This window comes from Anguilla rostrata, chromosome 1, assembly GCF_018555375.3.
Source record: "Anguilla rostrata isolate EN2019 chromosome 1, ASM1855537v3, whole genome shotgun sequence".
NCBI lineage: Eukaryota > Metazoa > Chordata > Actinopteri > Anguilliformes > Anguillidae > Anguilla > Anguilla rostrata.
In genome coordinates this window covers 65,176,951-65,199,325 of record NC_057933.1, presented here as the reverse complement: position 1 = coordinate 65,199,325, position 22,375 = coordinate 65,176,951, and the positions used below count along the sequence as shown (strand labels likewise).

Here is a 22,375-nt window from a genome sequence, read left to right as displayed (position 1 = left end):
GAAAAGCAAGGTTAAGACTAGAGTGAATGTTTGGATACAATAATCAGAAGAGAAGCCTCCTCCATAGTATCTTTTAAAGTCTACCAGTATTTTACAATAGGAAAGTGATGTCATTTTGCTGTTACATTTATGTGAGAGAGAGAAAGGTATGTTTTTGCACTCAGTGTTGAAGTAGTGTGATACTTGATATTGCAGAATTTGATGACAGTAATTGTCTGTCACTGTTGAAGATTCAATTTGCTGCAAGGTTTGCATTGAAAAACTGCATTGAAAATCCAGTTGTGCTTTATGTTTGGACTGTTGTGGAAAGAAAATGGCAATCCACTGGTTTCTCTTTCCATAAATGCTGGCACAAATCCACCGACCGGCACCAGGGGAGCATGGGGAGTCTTGAAAGAGGAATCCCATTATTGTTGGTGAAATGATTTTGCACAGATCTCATTTATTCTGCCAAACGCCAGAAGAGATTAGCCCCATGAACAGTCCCAATATATTTTTATCCCCTACGCTCTCCAGGCAACTAGCACAGATACCTAATTTCTGATAGCTATTAAGTAAACTACATAATCTTATCTGTGAGCAATGTCTGGTTGGAACATGTGAATATGTCTCAGATGCTTGCAAACTCCAAATTCATACACCAGTGGCTACAGTTGCGATGGGGGACGTCATGTTGAGATGGGGTGGTCTTTAATTGATGGATAAGATAAAGGGAATCCATTAAATAACAGTAGGGCATATATCTAAAAGGAATAGTCATGCTAGTCATTCGTGATTGATTTAAGAAGAAACAAATACAGTTCTGTGAAGATGTGTCTGCGGATTTACAGGGCAATCTGGCATAGTAACAAATTGAGGCCAATTACAACCAGCCAGGCTGGCAGCAGGGAGAGCCAATGAGTGTGCTAATGGGTTGTTGTATTTGGCCTTTGGGCCTGCAGTTCACATGACTACAGCGGGCCAATCATAATCCTACTCGTGGCAGACTAAAGCCTTTTTTCTTTGTAGTAATGAAGATGGCTGATCCATGGGGTAAAACCACCACACTCTCACCAACATGCCTGCCCAGTTGTCACATTGCCTTAGGCAATGTGCAAATAAAATTGATTGGAGATGGGTGGTGTTGTCCAATTATTTTATCCCCCCATTATTACCATTGGCCCATGGATAACTGTGTCAATGCGTGACATGGTCATAAATTACAGTGAACACCAGCCGCGAGTTACTTAGCTGAATTACAATACTGCAGTCTCCCTTGGGTTGTTCAACTGGTAATGGGCTGGTATGCAGCATGAAGAGATTAAACAGCCCACATTTTTTGTTACAGAGAGTTATTGGCAATTGAACAGTTTCATGAAAAGTCAATTCATACCAGGAATACATGGTATTTGTTGTTTGGAGGTTTGAAGACCAGCAATAATTGATCTTAATATGCCTCATAGTTACATTAATAAACCAAAAATGGAAGAAAGAAAATGTACTGTTGATATAATATAATATAATATAATATAAATTGTTCAGCCTATTGTGCCTGCAGATGATATGCATAACATGTTAGATGGTGAAAGAGTGAAAACTCCAAAATTGAACCATGTTGCCAAACAAAAAACCCTTGAACTAGGGGATACACAGAGGAGCCTTTTAGAACCCTTTTTCTGATAGTGTAGGCTAATTTTTCCTGCTGGTTCATAAGCTGATGTTTTTATAGCCTCTGCTTGATTTTTCATAACGGATCCATGAACTGCTGATTAAAATTGGCAAATAAGATTTCTTTAAAGCACTTAGGAGTCAGGTAGCTATTTTAAGGGTAATTGTTAATTATCAAGCATTGTTATATGATTAGATTACAGTTTCTTGTTTCTGTGTTTGTACTGCAAGAGAAAGAAAGCAAGCCTTGGAAGCTTATTCTTTCACTGAGCTCTCGGGAGTTGTGTGGTAAAGAAGTTATAAAACTAGCAAAGTGAAACACATTAGCAATGCAAAAATAGTGGTGTCTTCTAATGTGCAGCCACAAGGCATTTTACCAGACACATTTTTAGTGGTTTAGTTAGAAAAATAGTCAAGCGTATGTTAATGTATTCCGAAAGCAGAAAATAGTTGGCAAGGAGAGCAGAAAAAAACAACACCTATGGACTCCATTTCCGTTTAAACCAGACAGAATGAGTATGTACCACAAGCACAATTTACAAGTTTTTTTATTTACACATTTTTATAAGTTCATTTCCTGTTTCCAATGAAAGTCAATCTTTGTTTCATATCACATCAGAATTGTAGAGTAATGAAATAATAAATATTAAATATATAGAACAAGTCAGCCATTTCATAAAAGAACAGAAATCTGGGTGAACAGTGGCTGATTCATCACACAGTCATTTTAATATGGATAGTATTTTCATTTTGTTGTGTCGACACATTTTTGTGATTATGTTTTAAGGGACTGTATCTGTGAGGTCTCTCTAAGGGAGGGAAGGAGTCTTTTAGCTGGCCAGCATGTGTGCTCAGAAAGACCACTCTAAAGGCGGGGAAGTGGTTTGCATTTTCTCTTTCAAAAGAATATTTATTTCAGGACGGCATCAAGTGTTTATAGAAATGTTTGAAATTTGGTTCAATTTCATATTGTATGTAGATTTCATCTTGGATCACGTCCAACATTTCTTAAATGAATAAAGTAATCTGCCAGTCTGTTGCTGTTTGCAGAGTAACACATTTTACCGGTCCTTATCTCTGTAGAATAGAGAGAAGGAAATGTATTGAGAGAAGAGGGTTGTAAGGCTACCCATGACATGCCTTCCTGTCATGGTGAAAAATCTACTGAATCTCTCATAATTGCTATTATGTTTATTTGAGGATTTTTTGCTTGCTTGCCTTTGAATAAATGTTTCGCTTATGGCTATTTTTCATTTTAATTGAATTATTTCTCAGAAGATGCTGGCTGTTTGTCTCAAACTGCACCCTCAGTTTGCCCAAGGCTTTTAATTTGTTTTGATTTAATCTGTCATCCTGTTATTAAGAGCCTTCCATTATTCGGCTTTGAGAAACACAGCAACATTATTCTGCATGAAAGATTTAACAACATGGGATGGGAATGAGACAACATGAAGAACGAGAAGATGCTTATTTCCACATGACACCTGTTTGTTCTCTGTTCCCTGCGCAGGGCCTTGGGGAAGGTGCATGGGCAGTGAGTGTGGTCCGGGCGGGAGTCAGAGCCGGGCGGTGTGGTGTGCCCATATAGAGGGCTGGAGCACCCTCCACACCAACTGCCTGCAGGCAGAGCGACCGGACAACCAGCAGAGCTGCTTTCGCGTGTGCGACTGGCACAAGGAGCTTTACGACTGGAAGCTGGGGGAGTGGGGCGAGTGCGTGCCCGTGTCGCTCAGGACGTCCGGCGGGCAGCGGCCTGCCGTGTGCACGCAGGGCGAGGAGGGCATCCAGACGCGGGAGGTGGGGTGCGTCCGGAAAGCCAACGGGACGCCCGCCGAGGACGTGATCTGCGAGTACTTCGAGCCCAAGCCCCGCCTGGAGCAGGCGTGCCTCATTCCCTGCCCACGGGACTGCGTGGTGTCCGAGTTCTCCCCCTGGACCGTCTGCTCCAAGACCTGCGGGACGGGCCTGCAGAACCGGGCCCGCGCCGTCCTGGCACCGCCGCTCTTTGGCGGCTCGTCCTGCCCCAACCTGACCGAGTTCCGGGCGTGCCAGCCGGGGGCGTGCCAGGGGGAGGAGAGCATGTACAGCCTGAAGGTGGGGCCCTGGAGCGCCTGCGCTCTCCCCCACGCCAGGCAGGCCCGGCAGGCCAAGCGCAGGAAGAACAAGGAGCGCAACCGCGAGAAGGCCGGGGCCAAGGACCCCGAGACCCGCGAGCTCATCAAGAAGAAGCGCAACCGGAACCGGCAGAACCGGCAGGAGACCCGCTTCTGGGACCTGCAGATGGGCTACCAGACCCGCCAGGTCACATGCATTCACAGGAGCGGGGAAACCGCAGAGCCCAGGTGAGTCTTTGCTCAGAGCAGATTATTCAAACTACTACCTGAAAAAGTCAAGGTTAGTCAGGTATGATGTAAGCTTGCTGTAATGGTCGATCATTTTTAACAAATTGGAAAGTGGCCATTTTGTGATATGGTTTTGAATAAAAGAACATTTATCGGGGACATGGTGGAGTCTTGTAAGAACGTTTGTGTGTTTTTAGATCTACTAATTGTGGGTCTATTCGTGCTATAAACACAACTTATTAAAATATGACGATGTGACATTTTGTGTGTTTTTGTTCCTGCTGTCAGAGTGCGAGAGGCAGGAGAACATGATTATTTACCGTATCTTTTTTCTCTGTATTTCTGTCAATGCAATAGTGTGCTCCAGCTTTCTGAAGTCTTCACTGAATGGGGAATATGACAGGTCTATTTTCACCTGTACTGATTTTGTAACATGAACTGAATTGCAGATTGCACTGTACAGTTCAGTTAGAATTGTTATTAATAATCTTAACAGGCAATAGATGGACACACACAAAACAGATCCAGCAGCAATGAGGATTATTATTAACCTTCATTCATGTTTGGGAGGTTGACTGCGTTTTTTTGGATGTGGGATGAATCCGGTGTACCCGGGGGAAGGATAGTCTAATAACCACATGGTGGAGGTTAAGACTGGCAGCATGCAGCAGGAAGCAGTTTTAGACTGGCAGCGCACAGTGAATCTGGTGTATGTTCAGTGAATTTGGCCAATCAAAGTCTAAACAGCATTTATAGTTTGTTTCTTTCATTTTGTCTGAAGCTTTTGATTCATGTGCAATTGCAGTGTAAAACTCATCTTTATTCATATGCAATTTCAGTGCAAGGCATCTGGAGAGGCTTTGTTGTATTCATTTTCCATATAATGACTTAAACATACCAGCAAGAAACAACCATTATGCCTCTGCTTCACCCGATTGCATTCTGCCTCCAATGAAAACTTGACAAGAGTATTCAGATAGGTTGATGCTATATTTAAGAATAGTGACTAGGAGTGTGCCAACTCATCTGAAGTATAACTGTCACATCAGCTTATGACAATTAAAAACATGCATCCATCCTTGCTGTTATCATTTTGTTACTTGCTTGCTAAGTCCAAAATTTTCTGACTGGCATCAAAGACTCTCTTTTGATGGGAAATAAGCAGTTAATAGGTCAACAACTTAGACCCCAAAATCCATAAAAGAAACAACAAAGAAAGCATGAATCTTGTTGTGAGGAGCTTCATTTAAAAGTATTTGGGTGTATGGTGGGCTGCAAAATTATTGAAATGAGCTGCATGATGTAAGGTTGGGATGAGCTGTGTTAGGCTATTGCAAGATCAGCATAGCCCTACTAGTGACACACGATGTCATTACAGTAATCAGGAAATGAAAGTGTTCTGGAAAAGGAAATTGAAAATATTAATATTTACTAATAGCCTTTCTCTCTTTCATATTTATGATCTTTTGTCACACAATTGTGACAGCTGCTGTAACTGTCAAAACGTAAATGCTCATTGAATCAAAAGTCACATAAGATAAACAGAAGTGTAAAAAACAGTTGCCATTTGTTAAAACTTGGTGCTACACCATTCTCTGTTACATGCAGTTCTTAGTCTTGGTGTACAGAAGATCTCATAGGATCAATTTCAATATTTTGCCAATTAAATGCAAAGCTTATAAAGAGGAAAAAAACTGGAAGGGGACCAATCATGCATTCCCATAGAGCCTTTTATTGATCTGGATTTGATTATCACACTTCTAAAAATGTGCTGTTCTAATATGAATTATTCCATCTATTCGAGCTTCACTATGCTTGCCATTTTATTTCATGAGTATTCAAGAAATGGCTATTTAAGTCATGTGTGACTAATATACTCTCATTTCCATGACATGCCATGAATGTCTTTATTTAGCCCATTACTGCATGTTGCTGTGATGGCAGCAGCATCAACATGTGCAAAATATTGGACTGGAAATGCTTAGTGTCTTTAAACCTGCTGTCTCAAACAACTGAGAAGGAAAGATTACAGAACTATAAACACCACATCTATATGCTCAAAAGCTCTAATTCATGCCAGATATATTTATTTTGATAAATCGAGAATTAAGTTGATATGTTTCAAAATGGTAATACCAAGCAAATATTTAAAACATGCTGTAGATATAAGCACAAAATAATTGATTTAACTTGTAAGTCATATTAATATTTTAATACTATCTACTAATTGTATGTATTGTTTAATTTGGCCTGTGACATTGTTTGTTTATGAAATAATGTTCACTCACAGATTATTCATTGTTGTTTGTACAACATAATTATGTTACGCTGTTAGCCTTTCCACAAGGGCATATTTCAAACCTGATTGATTGAAAAACAAGATAAAATAAGGAAATCGTGGAAGTTATTTTTCCCTCTCACAAGTGTAGTGGTTGTTCTTAAATGAGACGTTTCTAAACTAGGTGGAGAGGAGAGGGAGTGTGTAGTTTTTTTAATAGCATGTCAGTTGCTTTGTTCAAAGATGAAGTGGAAAAGCCAAGTGCCAGAAAATCTTTAACTGTTCTTTGCCAAATGACTGGTCATGACGACTTTGAGAGAGACCTTGCTTTCACTGCCTCGTAACAGGGTGGGGGGGAAATCTTGAAAAAATAAATCACAGGGTTGTTCATAAGGCTTGTACAGATTCAGGTCAGTAACATACCTGGACATTAAAGTGCTTCACACTGTACATCAGTGCTTTTGAAGGGAGCTAAACTTCTGTTTCTAACTTCTCTGAAAAAGTATTACACTTTCCCAGTTGTGGTTATGTTTAATTAAATGATTTATAGATTGACAAATGTGGCTTATGAATTTATTGGTATATTGTGTAGTTCAGTGATTATATATTTGGTTACTTTACTGTTAGACTGTTGACTGGTTGATTTGTTGATTGATTTGTTGAGTAATTGTTCTGTTTATAGGGGTTTTAAGTGGTTGACTGATCAGTTAATTGTTTCTCCATTTGATGACAACTGTAATGTTCTCTCACATCATCACTATGATATCTGCACCAGTGCAATTGCAAATGTGAGCTCATCTCTTATACTGTTAAAAACGTGGAAAGTGTTGGTAGTTATTGAGTGGTCCAGTTGACGCCAATGATGTGGTTTCCTGAAGAAGGAATCCAGGCTAACCTTTGTCCACCCTACCGCAGGGATTATAAGGCAATCCCTGTTCACAGTTCACTAATGACAAATATGACCACATATTGTCTGTGCCACTGAATTGACTAGCTGATCTATTTTGACTTATTGATGAACTCATGGATTGCTCCCCTCCCTGCCACAGCTTGTGCACGCAGCAGACCCTCCCCATGACGTTCCAGTCCTGCGTCCTCACCAAGGACTGTGAGGTGAGCGAGTGGGCGGACTGGGGACCCTGCTCCAAAGGCTGCCACGACCCCAGTGACCCCAGCGGCGTCCGCTCACGGACACGACGGGTGCAGCAGTTCCCTGTGGGCGGAGGGGCGGAGTGTCCCGAGCTGGAGGAGTCAGAGCCCTGCACCCCACAAGGAGACGGCCTGCCACCCTGCGCCACGTACGCATCACTGTGCCCTTGATTAATCTTCCTGCTTCACACCCGAACCTCATTTTTCACTGCTGTGTCGCCAGCAGGTTAAATTCAGTTCTACCAAGGCATCGATTATGTACACAAACACAGGTGCACTCCAGGGGTGCGTCCTCTCACAGTCGTCTATACATTATTAACTAATGAACGCAGAGCTATACAACAAATGTACAACCTCATTAAATATGGAGATGATACTGATTGTACAATACTGATGATACCAGATCTTTGAAACACAAGTCTGTCATCCGTGGATGGTTTCGTGAGAGAAGTCTCCGATTTTGTAGACTGGTGTGAACAAAAATAGTAGTAGTAATAATAAAACCTCTGCAGCAGGGGACTATAATATATATTATGAAGTGATATGTGGATTTAAAGTGGTGAATGTCATGAATAGATTTCAAATAAAAAGTTTAACATTCTTTTCTGTCATTGATTGACATTGAGTACAATTAGTAAATTTAACTTCAGTTGTATCCCAGAATTCTCCAGTTGACATTGCCGTGTTGTTTTCTTGTGCAAATAATTTGTAAGTGCCCTGATTGATTCAAGACTTGAAAAATCTGCAACTGAGTCTAGTTGAAGTGTTGCCATATTAAGTCGGTCCTCTTGCTTAGCATCAAAAATCCTGCAACATTTAAGAAATTTACGAGTTAGTTCACAGAAATATGGCTTGCATTATTTTTATCAGGGTGGAAATACAAAGTGAATCTCTCTGCTTCTTCACTGAATGTTTTGATACATTGGTGGTTCATTGTTTTGCCTGTGCTGTGCCTGTACTGAGCCCATACCAGTTATTTAAGGTTTGTTTTCCTGTAGACTTCGTTCATTCTGATATAACGACCCCACCATTTATTAGATGCTTGTTTAAAAGTGTACATATTTTTAGATTTTTCACTTTGACCAGTAGAATATTTGCTTCACTTCAATTCATTAATTACAGTACAGATTTTTTATTTTATTCAGGCAGACTTACATGTTTGGGCATCTTACGCAAGGGTACATCAGGTGTATCCCATTATATGAATATGAATCAAAGGTCTTCAGTCCTGTCCTCTTAACCAGTACCCCACGCCGCATATGCCGCTGCACCCTGTGGCAGTGGCAATAATATTTTCTGTCTGCTGATTTGATATTGCACCAGGGAAAAAAACAAACAATGCATGTGGAGGGGGATGTGCAGTGTGCACAGAAGATGAGAACATATGGACAGAGATTGAGATGAAATAGCCAAGAAATTGGGTTGGTGCCAGACAGAGAGGAGGTGACAAATGGAGCAGTTCTGAGAAGGCGTCCGTGTCTGCTCTAATCTGATCCCCCACAGATGGCAGTTATTGACACATCATCGTTTTCCCGAGCCTCATCTCCTGTGTTTCCTGTAGCCGTTAATGTTTTTTTCCCTTTTCACTCCTGTTCTAACACGTGCACTGATACTCCTCAATTTTATCAATTAATATCGCACAAAAAACATTACTGGCTATTACAAATGGTTGACTGAATCTCCCCTCATTGTTATGCTTTCCAAAGAGTAATTCAGATAAGCAATTGCATCATGTCAAGTAATATGTTTCCATACTCATTCAAAAGAGTGCAACCATATTCTAGGCTTGGTCTAGAATTTGTTTTTCCTTTTAAGATATCCCTGAGCATGGTGGGAAGTACAGGGAAGGTGTTTTTCTTTAGAAAGTGCTGTACCCCTCCAAGATTTAGTCAAACATCATGTGTGCTTAACAAACTTGTAAAAGTGTTACATTTTTCAATATGTGAGTGGGTGTGGCCAAGGGGCGTAGGGCCCATTCAAAAATGCTTATTTTGTCCCCCCCACTTTAGGTGGTTGTTTTCAAACGCCACATTGCATTGTGTGCCGACACATTTGTTATGATTTTTAGACAGGTAGGGTGCAGTGGTTGCTAGCAAGATTCAGTTTACGTGTGTGTAGGAAAAGGCACAATAGGTCAGAGAGACTGTCAATAAGTCCAGCCCACTAGAGTTTATGCTGCAAGTCCACCAATCCCTGCTTAGAGATGGTTGCTATATATAACTTCCTCGGACATCTAGCTCCGACAGTGTGTGCAACGGTATAGGTGATAGGAAAAAACGAGTTAGCTAGCTAGCTACAAGTTACAAAGATTCTGTAGTTTCTGTAGATTCTGTGGTTGAAAGCTATTGGGGAACTTGCAAAACTGACACACATTACCCTGAACGTTTGTATGGGAGGGGGTTGTATTTATTCCATTCCCTAAGATGAAAACACAACTTGGAAAAGTGTCTGTTGTGGATAAAGCTTGGACACATGCGGTCAATGCCAGATACAGACAGATACAGCTAGCTACATTTGCACGAAGGTAAACTATAATCTGCCTATTAATTACATTAGTTAACAGGTCTAGTCTATTAATTGGAGTTAGCCAAGTGATCAAATCAAATCACTTTGTTTAATGTATTTGTCAGATGCACTGTTAACAATACAGCTGATAGGCAGTTGTTAGGTGGCAATGAAAGGCTTAACGTTAGACCACAAGCAGGTCTTTATAGCTACTTGTACACATATTACCGATTTCTCAGTGAAAATAAAGGTTGTGTCACTTAGTGGTTCATGTTACAGTTGAATCAATATGTCCATGCTGCATCATTTACATAGTCATTAGGAGCCACTAGTTATTTGTGGTGGATCTGTCTGATATCCTACACACAGCACACTCCGTAGAGCACCATTTTAATTCTTCCATCTTCATCATTCTCGTCTCCAAGTTCTTGACTTGATTTAAAATAATGTAGCAAGTGAAAAGTGGCCCAGACATTAGGCATTTCTTTGAAAAACAACCTTAAAGACAAATAAGTTGCAGAGGCTATCAGCATCATTCTGTTTATGATCAAATACTTCTAGTTTATAGGGGAATTGTTGTTGTTATCAACTTATCAATAATAGCATTATTAAGGCAATCATTAGTTTTTAGTTTTGTTTGGTGGCCATGTAATAAAATCACCGCATGAAAGATATCTTTGCTACACATTCCTACAATTCACTGGTAAACTGAACCATATCAATTCCTGATAATACCGATAGAGATATGCCATTATTCACCTAGTGTCCTATGGATTAGCACCTTGGTCAGGAAAATATGTTAACTGAGTTTACTGCTCTGGGTGTGTCATCAAATTTTTTGCATTAATTAGCAGTTTACACAAGAACCATGTGACTGTGTTACAGCCACAGTAATTAGTATATTCTGTTCTCAAAAGTCACCAGAAATAAGAATTTACGTGCTTTATTTCAAAATAATTTCCCAGGGGAGCATGCCCCCCTACGTCCCTAGCAGACGTCCCTAGCATTTAGGCATCCTCCCGCCCCCCACCCCAGGATCAAAATCACTCCTATACCCCTGGGTGTGGCTGAAATTTATGAGAAAAATGTGTTACTTTTTTCACTACATGCAAAACTATTCGCTTCGTCTCTATTATTATTTGCCTTAGGTTGCCTGAATGTTACTTTTATGGATTTAAATTACCACAAAGATGACATAAATCAACAACTCGGCTTGAATCAAAAACTGTTATCCCTAAATAATTTTATTAACGGGAACATGGGGTACAGTTTGCAAAAATCTTTAATAAGATTTCCGTACACCGCTATACAAATGGCATAGTCTCCGGAAACAGTCATAACGAATTTAGTTCCGTGATTCTGTATTTGTTGTTCAAAATGTAAGCCTGTTGCAAAGGAGTGATAGGGTCAGTTCTCAGCTTTATTTCTGTGTGTATGAATCCCCTTCCTGTGTAATTACCCTCTGGACTGTGAAAGCCTTTGGTTTTATTTAACTTGGAACTGAGCCTGCCATCTTGAGAGGGCAGAGCAAACAGTCTAATCACAAGGCTGCTGAAATTGTTTAACACTGATACAGTTACGCCGACTTTAATAATACAGTAATTATTGCAAATACTATAGTAAGCAGCACATTTTCTTTCTCAATGGCAAAGTATACCCTCCCAACAGTGGAGCCACTGGCCATAAGGCTTATAATCACGGTACAACATTTACAATATTTTTCGAAAAGGGGAACTTGAAAGGTTTATAAAATTTAAATGTGTTTCTTTTTGCAAATATCATTTGATCATTTTTGTGATGAAAAGTCAGTGAAAAGTCGGCGAAACGCTGCCTATCCGTTCAGGCGAAATGCAGCTACATTTGGTTGAAAAATGAAAGTTTTCAAGCCGACTAGGATGTAGCCAGGCTATATCCAGGTAAAACCTGAGCTATACCTGCAGTTAACCTAGTCTGTTTAGGTAAAATCATCTATCAAACTAGATTTCCACCTCTCTAGATGACTAGATTCTGTTTTTTGCTCACTGAGATACTGCCTAACTTATGTGTGGTAATATTGTTAAATTTCAATTTCAGTCACAGTATTTCATCAGTATTTCTTCTGTTCAGAAAAAAAAAAAACGCAACACCCACTTGTGATTTTTTTGTCATTCACTTTCACTTTCCATGTAGCATCTCAAAATCCAATAAAACAAATGACAGCTAATCATTCTTTAAGTTGTCATCCCTACAAGAATCATAGGTAGGCATGCTAGAAGATTCTTAAAAAAGAAACCCGTGGGAGAACAGACCATTGAATGATGTAACAGCAAAATGTCAAAATTAAATGAAACGTCAAAAACGCATATGGACAAAATTGTGCTTGTTGGTGTCTCTCACAGTTACAGCTGGAGGACTACTGAATGGAGTGAATGCAGAGTGGACATGTTGCTAAGCCAACAGGACCGACGTCGTGGCAACCAGACCGGTCTGTGCGGAGGCGGTGTCCAGAGCAGGGAGGTCTACTGTGTCCAGGCCAATGCTGATCTGCTGTCCTACCTCAGCAATCTCAAGGACAAAGAAGGTAACTAATGTTATGTTTTCTTCATCTTGGCCATCTGCGCCCTCTTGTATGTATTCTCCAACACCTCCCAAATTATAATTTCATGGAATACTTATAGTGCTGAGCTGTGTCAGTAAGAGTTTTCTCTATGTTGCAGTGATAGTGTTGTGGCTGTGGTAAAATCACACTGGGGCTATAGCTGTTTCCTTTCTTGTCAAAGATCTAAGGCTATCACTGTCTACCATAAGACATTAGATTGCAATGAAATATTTGGCATAGAAAGGTCCCAGACATCCATCTTGTTATCAGTGCTGAAGTCTAATAAAGCTTCCAGTAAGATTAAAGGAGTAACATGGTGGTTTTCACACTTTCTCAGTTTTATGTGCTATTTGCACAAGAGGCATTGAAGAAACACGATGAGTAAAGTATTAAATATGTCCGTTCTTTATTTTTTGGAGAAATATGCGTTTTAAATTTATCGTCCTATTTTCAACCGGTTGAGAATGTTCTCAACTTGGTGCTTCACACCTACAGTAACCACTCCCCTTTCCACACCCCGTAAAGAAATCTGCCTGGACACACCCCCCTGCTCTACACTACAGTCTCTGACCCTGCTACAATCAGTGTGCTGTTAAGTTTAGGTAGCAAACAACAAGGCTGAATCCTTCTGGTGTAATTTACATAGCAACTATACGTTCAGATCGCCTAGTTTCACTCACTGTGGCCAAGTGGAATCAATAACGTTTCAGAAAATATATAACTTTAAAAGGTTTAATTCAATCTTCTACTGGGACTTTTGCCGTTTATTGAGGGTGTGAAAGAAAATTTTGGTGCCGCTGACTATAATCGAATGTTTTTCACATTTACCATTTGATTGAGCAAGTACCATTCAAAGTACATTTTTATGGGTTAGTGCTGTCCGGTTGTGCTAGCTACTTCACATTGACCTTGTACGGCGATAAGTAAAGGCTAACAGCATAGTACCACTTAATTCTTGTCACTTCTACCACCACTGTAATGAATTAAAGAAAGGCGACAAACTACCTTTTCTGTCAGAAACGTATTGTCGAGCTCACACGCATACTCTGCTGGCGACATTCTAAAGCTCCGTTTTGCCCTCCCTACTGTCAGTCAGATTGCTGTGATACTAGCTAATTCTATCTATCTATCTATGTATATATATATATATATATATATATATATATATATATGTATTTGGGAACCCATGGATAACTCGTGACCCATAGTTTGCGCCGCTGGCTTACAGGCAAGACAATGCAAATATTTGATTAACGTTCACTTAAATTAGAGTTCCTTTTAAGGACTATTAGACTGTTTCTGGTTATATTAATTTAGCTAGCTAGGTAGTTTGCTTTCATAAGGTAATGTTATCGATAACGTTAGCTAACTAGTTTGCTTTCATAAGGACGTTATAGTTGTGCTTTTATCTTAACACTGCTAGCTAGCTAGCAAAAAGTATTATTGGATATAAGTCAACGTCCTTATCTTAGCTATCTATCGATACTTGATATACTAAGTTGTCTAGCTTGCGAAAATTCAGTCTCCCAAAATGAGCGGGCATCATGGAGGTAGCTATGGTAATGGGGCACGGTCTGTCAATCATATCTAACTGACAGTTCTCATTACCACGCCCAGACAGTTCAGGTGAACTTTTATAGTGGGAAATTTAGGCTTAGAAAATTAAGTTTTAAAATACATTAAAATGACTGAATAATAATTTTTAAAAATGCACATTTGTTTTGTTGTTGCCTAAAGACAACTGAAAAGTGTTACATTCAACCACCATGTTAATCCTTTAAGACATACTGCTCAGCTAAACAGAGTACTGATAGAAGTAGAATAGTCGTATGTAATAAACACAAAAAATGTGTATTATAAATTAGGTAACAAAGGATTTGGAAAAGTATACAAAATGTCAAATGTAGAACCAACAGTCATTTCTGTTGATAAAAAGGTTGTACTGTTAACATTTCCTCTATTTGTAGATAATGACAATATGATTAATGAATAAATAATGAGACCGCACTACTGTGCAGTGTTCTGTTCTTTGTAATAATGAATGCCTGGCTGGCTCTGTTAACTGCAGCTAGTTAAATACACACATTAGTGTTAAACGTCTGAACGCACAGTTAAAAGTATAGGTCCTTGACATATTGGCATTTACCAATACGGTGAAATATATTCCTCTTGTGCTAATGAGTACAGAATAGGATAGGACTCTTCACAATCTATTAAGTGCTGTATGCTAGAGCCTTGAATACATTAAAGAAATGAAGAAGGACAACACTGATATGGCAGTTATGTATGCAGATGTGTGCTATCATCATTTGTTCATGTGGCCTTTGTGATGAACACCAGGCTATGACTGTCACAAAATGAAGAAACAAAGTTTAAACAAGTAGAATTAAGTCAAATGTATGGGAATGTATGTTGCAAGCCTTCTGTAATATTACATTTTTTGAGTTCATTTCACTTAATAAATAGTACAGCTTCAATATAGGCAATCATCCATTCTCCGTTCAAGTGCCCTTTCAAAAAAAAAGAAAGAAAGAAATGATTTGTGCGAGTCGGTCTTGACAAGAGCGTCTACTAAATGCCGGTAATATAATGTAATGTAATCCTCAGTTTAACATTTATCTGCCTAAAAAGCAAACCCAGTCAATCTTTCTGTAGACCGTTGGTGTAGTCTTATGGTTCTAAATGTTTAGAGTAGAATATTGCAGCATGTGCTTTGAGCAATAGTTGTAAAGAAGTTATAGATGATGAAAAACTGGAGATGAATGAGTGAATTCAAATGACACGAGGTGAAGAGCACACGTTAACCAGTATCCCAATCTTGTTCTACGAAACCATCCTTATCAATGTGAGACAGAGGTAATCAGGAGGTAATCTCTACAAACTGCTGAGGGAGAGCTTATTAAAACACACAGTGACCAGCCCTCCAATGCATAAATATAAGGGAAAGACAGAAGGAGAGCCGTATCACTGGAGATGGTGTCGCTGATGAGGGACGGAGGGAACACGGGGCAGGAGGTCTCAGCTCCACCTGGGATGACTGAAGGGTGTTTCAGCTAACGAGAGGAGACAGACGCCCACCCCTCTGGGGGTCGCCCCATGAGGTCACACAGAGAAATGCTGATCCCGTTGACACTCGCCATAAATGAGCTCCAAAAGCCATCAATGTCTCTGTCTTTGACTGCTTCCCAGCTGTGAAAGAGAAAAAACAACCTGATGCTTGTGCCGTTTTGATGCTGTCATTTCGTTGATTATGAATAGCCTTCCTCAGTGCCGTGGCTGTAATGCTAACGGGCATGTTTGGCATGTTGCAGAGGTTCAGTCTCAAACCGAGCAGAAGCCCAGTGTCCCTCCCCTCCTTTCAGTCTCCTCTGAAATTACAGGTAGGTGTTGAAGCCAGACTGCTGGTGTGACTTTATTCCACCCACTCCATCCCTGCCCGCTAGCACACTGGCAGTGCCAGAATCCCCATGACTCATCTCAATAACGCCTCATCTCAGTGATTAAATTCATCGGTCCGTTTTCAAAAGTTCTGTTGTTTTCAATAAAAGTCATGTTGATTATTTTAAGTGAAATCATTATGCTTGGCTGTCCTTACGGCTTGGGTCTTCAGATACTCTTTGACTGATTGACTGCAGAAAATGCATACTTATTAAGAGCAGTGAAAGTGTAACTTATAATTTATTCCTCTTGGGTATCTGAGTGTCTCTTTAGCTATGTTTACACTGCAGGTCTTGATTCCCAGTTCCGATTTTTGCCTAAGTCCAATTTTTTTGACCACCTGTTTACATCTACTTTTTAAAGTGACCCGTATCCGATACCTGTGCTCACGTGGTTTACACTTGAAACTAAGGTGACTAAATCGAAAGTAAACAACCACTCCACCTTTGCCATGTTTCCATCCACAATGGACACAAAATGAGACAGAAATAATAATTCAGGCTGTTGCTATTCTGAGCATCTTTGGTTTTCCAGTATTTTGGCCTATACTTCGCCCCACATACTTAAAAGGACAACCTTATTTGCCACTGGACTGGGCCTTCGTCCTCCATTTAACTTATTTTAACATTTACCATTACCAGCATAGATCAGTTGTGCCTGTGATATACTGTCTGTTACGCATCATTCAAATCCAAAAAAGTATGAGAATATTGCCTTTTGAATGACATGCAGATCGTAATAACCGGGAAATTCTGATCTGTGCATTTAGATGACAGTCGCATTGGCAGATATTCAATCAAATTTATTTCCATATATGAATGTGGCCCAAACGGATCAGAAAATGTCCTATTCTATGTGCGTTTTCCTGTTTACACAGTCCTAGTACATCCGATCTGTGCCGCATGTGTGCAAAAAATCTGAATTGGGTCACTGTTACCAGGCAGTGTAAATGTATCCTTTGTGAACACCAGCGTGGTCAAGATTCCCCAAGCTGGAACTATTTCAGGAACTGATCTCAATTGCACATTTATAGCACAATTTACAGAACAATGTGCATCCTCAAACAACCCGGTCATTTGCTTGACCGTTACACAGATTACATTTAGCTGAACTCCGGGGACTGCTGCTTTCACTGTGCCTTAGAGGGACCTGCAGTGCCTCGGCCTGTAATGTGTGCTTTGGCATTTATCAGGATTTCCAGCACTGGGTGGGGATGGCTCAGGGGCTGTGACATGACGGACACTGACAGACAGGACAGAGCAGGGATTTAATTTCTCCTCTCCTCCTCTATTTTCCTCCAGCTCTCTTTCTATTCCCTTTTCTCTCCTTTTTTTCATTAAGAAGCAGTGCCTAAAAATAAGATGCAAAAAATGCATTATCCACCAGCATGAATATTCATTATTCATGCAGATATGATACAGAGATTGTGTCTCATTCATATAGATACAGGTGCAAGCAATAGATGTGCATCAGCAGGGGGTTTGCTGCTGCTTCATCAACATGTATAGATCTTGTAAATTGCCATCTGATGCTTCTTACGAGTGAAGCATTCTCAGTCACACACATAAAATACCCACATACATAAACATGGGGAAACATACAAATTCTAATATTTTCCATTTCCTTGTTTGTAGGCTGTCACACTGTATGCCTGTCAGTGTGTGCTTATGTGCATGTGCACTTGTGTGTGAATTTGTGTACATGTGTGCAGTGTGTGCACGTGTATGTGTGTGCGTGTGTGTGTGTGTGTGTGTGTATGTGAACGAGGCAAAATGGAGATTGTAGACGCACAGTAAATCCATAGGGGGTCCTTAGAGAGCTCATTACAATACATGTTTTCTTCCTGTCATGCTGTGGAACAAAATCATTGTTCTGTTGTGGGTAAACCCAGTTGTAACCCAGGGATGTGGTGTCTGGAGGGTTCATAATGACTAGCACAGATTTCAACTTCATAAGTTTGACATAAGCCCCCTCCAAACCTGATGCACCATTAAAGAATACAATTAAAAGCTTTTTTACAATCTACAACTTTGTAAATTTCTTGGAAATCAGAAAATGGAATGAAAATAATACATGCCTCATAAAGTTTAAATGAAAAGAAGATAACACATTACATATTCCCTGCTGTTGCTCAAACATCAATTGCACTAATTGAATTATAGCAGTATATAGTATTATTCATTAAACATTAAATATTTCATTTTTTAAAATACCTAAATTTGAATATATATATGCTCCTTTGACTCGATAATTGTACAGGCTTCACCACTTCATTGTAATACATGCTGTTTAGTAATAACATTTGTATTTATTACAATTAATAAAATGTAACATAGTCATAATATTCATGTTATATTTATGTTATTTAATGTCAGTTTTATTTTCTTGTTCAGCCGCATGAATTAAATATTTTTACCGGTGGCTCTAAATGAGTTTAATGTGAATTCTGTATAAGCAGGATTAGGTGATTCAAAGTGAGTGCCTGTACTGCTAAGCCATATGTTGGATGCGTGTCACTGTTGAAATTTCCCTGAAAGTTTGACTTTGAGCTAATGCATGACCCACCTCCATTCCAATCATGTGCGGATTACTGCTGACTTTCCAAAGTACGTCTTGAATGCAAAAATGTTGCTGAGGGAAGCCTCGATTTTGCATATCAAAAGAAGCATTCGCATTCTGGCTGTCAACACAATCTCCCCAAACTCTTTCCGTTTCAGGCTTTAGCAAGCTCAGAGTTATTAAGAGATCTTTAGGGATCTGGGATTGCAGTTGCTGGGTGGAGTGAAGGCCTTGTGTAGAACACTGCAAACCCAATCAATGTAACCTATAAACAAGCCAGCAAGCACCCCGGTTCATGTTGTATTCCATTGTGTGTTAGATTAGTCAGTGGTGTAGTAAAGGGCGAGGGTTCTATTGGTCATTACATTTTGAATTATGCCCATGTCATACCCGGACATATGTGTGCACTGTGCAGTTCTTTTTTAGACTAGTGCCCCTATTAATTATTATCACCATTGATAAAAATGAGCAAAGAAGGCTATCTAAAATTATTAAATATACAGTACAGGTAATGAGCTATAGTGTATGAGCTATATTAACAAAGAGGAAAATCTGTTGTTAATTTTTACAGCGATAACTGCTCAGATCTTCATATTTTCCAAAAATAAATGTATGATTATTCACACATTTAAAAAAAAAAATCTGCATCAAAACACTACTTTTTAAACTTTGTATCAATCAATTATGCAGAAAAGTAGCGTAAAATTGATCTAGTTTCTTTGGGTTCTGTAGTATTTTGTTGGGTTTTTTTTGAGTTTGAGGTATTATCTGTGGTATTGTGTGTCAAATTTAGGCTGACCAGACATATTCCTAAAAATGTCCTTTCAGATTTTGCTGGTTCTATACACCATATATAAACAGACAAATAGCCTAGTCTTATGTTTGTAATGCTCTATAATTTGAGAATATTGTTATTTTGTTTGACTCCATTGAATCATTATTAAATAGGGTATTTTCCACGTAAAATTTAATTATAGCTCAGTACTTGTATTATTATTTCATACCCTTATCTTCACACATCAAGGGTTGATTATAGAGGATACTATATGTGACAAAATGCTAGCTGTTTACATACGTGCGTGTATAATTGTGTGTGTGCGTGAGTTCCTACATGTGCATGTCTGTATGTGCTTACACATTTTGGTCACATATCTGAACTAATTGGCTAAATTAATAGCACACTGTTAATGTGTCTGGTCCGGCAAGAAGTTTGTGATGTACCTCGGTGGGACTTTCATTAGACAGAGAGTTGCATTGTTACAATGGTGGGGGGCCTCCCCTCCTCTGTGAGCATGGGAGTTATTAATAATAATGTGCAGTGGAATGGGCAATCTGTGGGCCACTGCCGTGACTCAGGGGTCCTAATTAGGGACACAAACCCCAGGATGGGGGGTTCCCACCATCTGGCGGGCAAACAGGACACTTACCGTCACAACAAGGTCAACCAGCAAGGAGAACTTTCTTAGTAAGTCTTTACTATGATGAGGAGAAGATAAGTTTTTGTCGTCCTCATTCAAGGAAAACTGTAGTGTCTCCCCCACATTTATAGATTGTATGTTTAAATCTAAAGTCTCCACCATTTAAGAAAGTGCCTTACAAAACACTTAAAGCATGAAATATTATATACTTTAAGGTCTTGTTCTGAGGGCTTAGATGAGTCGATGTGTAACGCAATAAACACCTCCATATTTGTTATATCAATTATTGTTACAAACGCAAACACGGCTATACACAAGCAATGGCAGACATGTTTGAAGTACAATCTTGTTTTACTGCTAAACTGATAATATTAGATGATAAACCTGAAATTATTCAATTTTTCTCTATTTAAATTGTATTTCATTTAATTGACTGGATTCTACTAGGGTGACCCTTGGAGCATTTTGGCAGGTTAATTGGTTCTTTAACATTATGCTTGCCATGCTTGTTCAGCTCAACTTTCTGTGCTATGAAAAGAAAAGCTACAGTATTTGAACCCTCACGTGTCAAGTGATTTGGGGATTTAGAGGAAAACAAAAAATCTTGTTTTGTTGTTTCGTGGGAATTACTTTTGTTATGAGCTTCAGCTGGAAATGGAAAACACACCACTTACCTTTCATGTTTCTAAATTTGAGACTATACAACTGGGGAATGGAAAGTTGAGGGAAACTGAATAGAATATTCATGAATGTAAACAACAGTGTTTCTCACACCTTCAAAAATGCATTCATGCATCTGCGATGAGGGAGGCTGCAGATGATTGCTCAATCTATGTCATGTGTATCAAATGATAGCATCTGATGGTACCTAGTTCGGTCCCAAAATTACCATTTCATAACCCATGGTGTAGGATAATAAACTGTGTATTCTTTGCATCCTAGGAAACTGTTTGCAATTCCATCAGCTGTGGTTTTTTCCCCCTTAAATGTTGAGTAACAAATAGCAAGTATCTCTACAACTTTCAATAACTGAGCAAGTACACCTTCAGTTTTCAATAACTGCCAATGGTTACTATTGGGAAAAAAATCACTCTTGCTTAAACGTGTAATTCAAAGTGCAAGTATTAAATAAGGGTTTAGTATCATAGAGGTTGTATAAACTTGATGCAGAGAAGTGCTTTTGTTTCACATGCATTTTTATGAAAGCACGGATATAAATATATTGCGGCATGACAGTTTCTTATTGATATTTCAGTTATCCTTTAATTCTTATTGGCTGTTTGTTATTCTTCTTGACATTGTGATATACATTGAATGTACCTGACTGCAGTAATGATGAGTAATGATGATATTGTTATTATACAGTTCCTACACATTTTATGGCTGTTGCACAGTTTTTATTCATCAAGGTGCATTAGCTATTTTGAAATGCATGGACATTTCAGTTATGTAAAATGCCATGCATTCCAAGCATTCACCCCTTTTTGTTTTGCTTTGTTCTGCATTATGTACAGCGTCCTGTCCAGTGGACAAGAAGCTCTGCCAGGGTGTGGTCCCAAACACTACACAGCTGTGCCACATCGCCTGTCCCATCGAGTGTGAGGTGTCCTCCTGGAGTGCCTGGGGTCCCTGCACCTTTGAAAACTGTGAGGAGCAAGTCGGAAAGAAAGGTAAGACACTGGAAGTGATGCCACAGAAAGCGAGAGATAACACTGCAAACTGTGTTAAAGAAACATGGCAGACATCCTAGATACAAATATGTTTATCCTTTCATAGAACATTCATTGAATTATTATAATATTAATGTGTATGGAAATCTAAATATAACTCACTTAGCTATACATTATATTTGTTAGGCAGTGCTGGATTGTAATTGCAAATACCTGTATATTCTTTGATGATTTATTTGTGTTGATTTGTTAGAAAAGACTTACTTTGTGGACTTAAATGCTCTTTTGGATGAATAATAATATCCTACTCAGCTTAGGTATTTCTGATCTTTAGAAATGTATGGCCAATGTGCTAATGCTATTCCACTGTGCTACCTATGGCAAATATGTGTGGGCTGTCTCAGATGTGCTTTTGTGAGCCAGTGAATAAGAATGATGCCTCCTGAAAGGTTTGTTAGTGGAGGACTTCACGGGGAACATTGGGTGAGATCGCAGCATTTATCCCTGTGTGACAGGCAGTGGTATTTAGTTTGAGCCTGCCTGACATGCTCTGTGACTCTCAGGGAAATTCAGCCATAGACTGATTCATATTTGTTTTCACCTAATGAGCCTGCTGAAGTGAACAGATAAGGGAGGAATTATTTGCCTTTAATTTCTTTTGCGCACGACTGCGTCTGATGGGGCTTTTACTTGAGACACTGAAAAAAGAAGAAGAAAAATGAGCATTTGTGTGTATTGATCTTTGCACATTTACATTCCATTGGAACTCTAAAATCTTTGTGTTGTTTTGT

The 22,375-nt window shown here is 39.4% G+C and overlaps 1 protein-coding gene across 2 annotated transcripts in view; it reads left to right on the top strand.

The window, feature by feature from the left end:
- The window catches only part of thsd7ab (thrombospondin, type I, domain containing 7Ab), a 111,850-nt gene that overhangs the window by 39,362 nt on the left and 50,113 nt on the right, over positions 1-22,375 (top strand). Inside the window, exons 2-6 of one of the 2 annotated variants that reach the window (XM_064349595.1) lie at positions 3,158-3,989; positions 7,317-7,565; positions 12,300-12,481; positions 15,811-15,879; positions 21,429-21,584. In XM_064349595.1, the coding sequence (XP_064205665.1) occupies positions 3,158-3,989; positions 7,317-7,565; positions 12,300-12,481; positions 15,811-15,879; positions 21,429-21,584 (1,488 nt within the window). The remainder of the gene's footprint in view (positions 1-3,157; positions 3,990-7,316; positions 7,566-12,299; positions 12,482-15,810; positions 15,880-21,428; positions 21,585-22,375) is intronic. The other variant, XM_064349587.1, reaches the window with a different exon arrangement.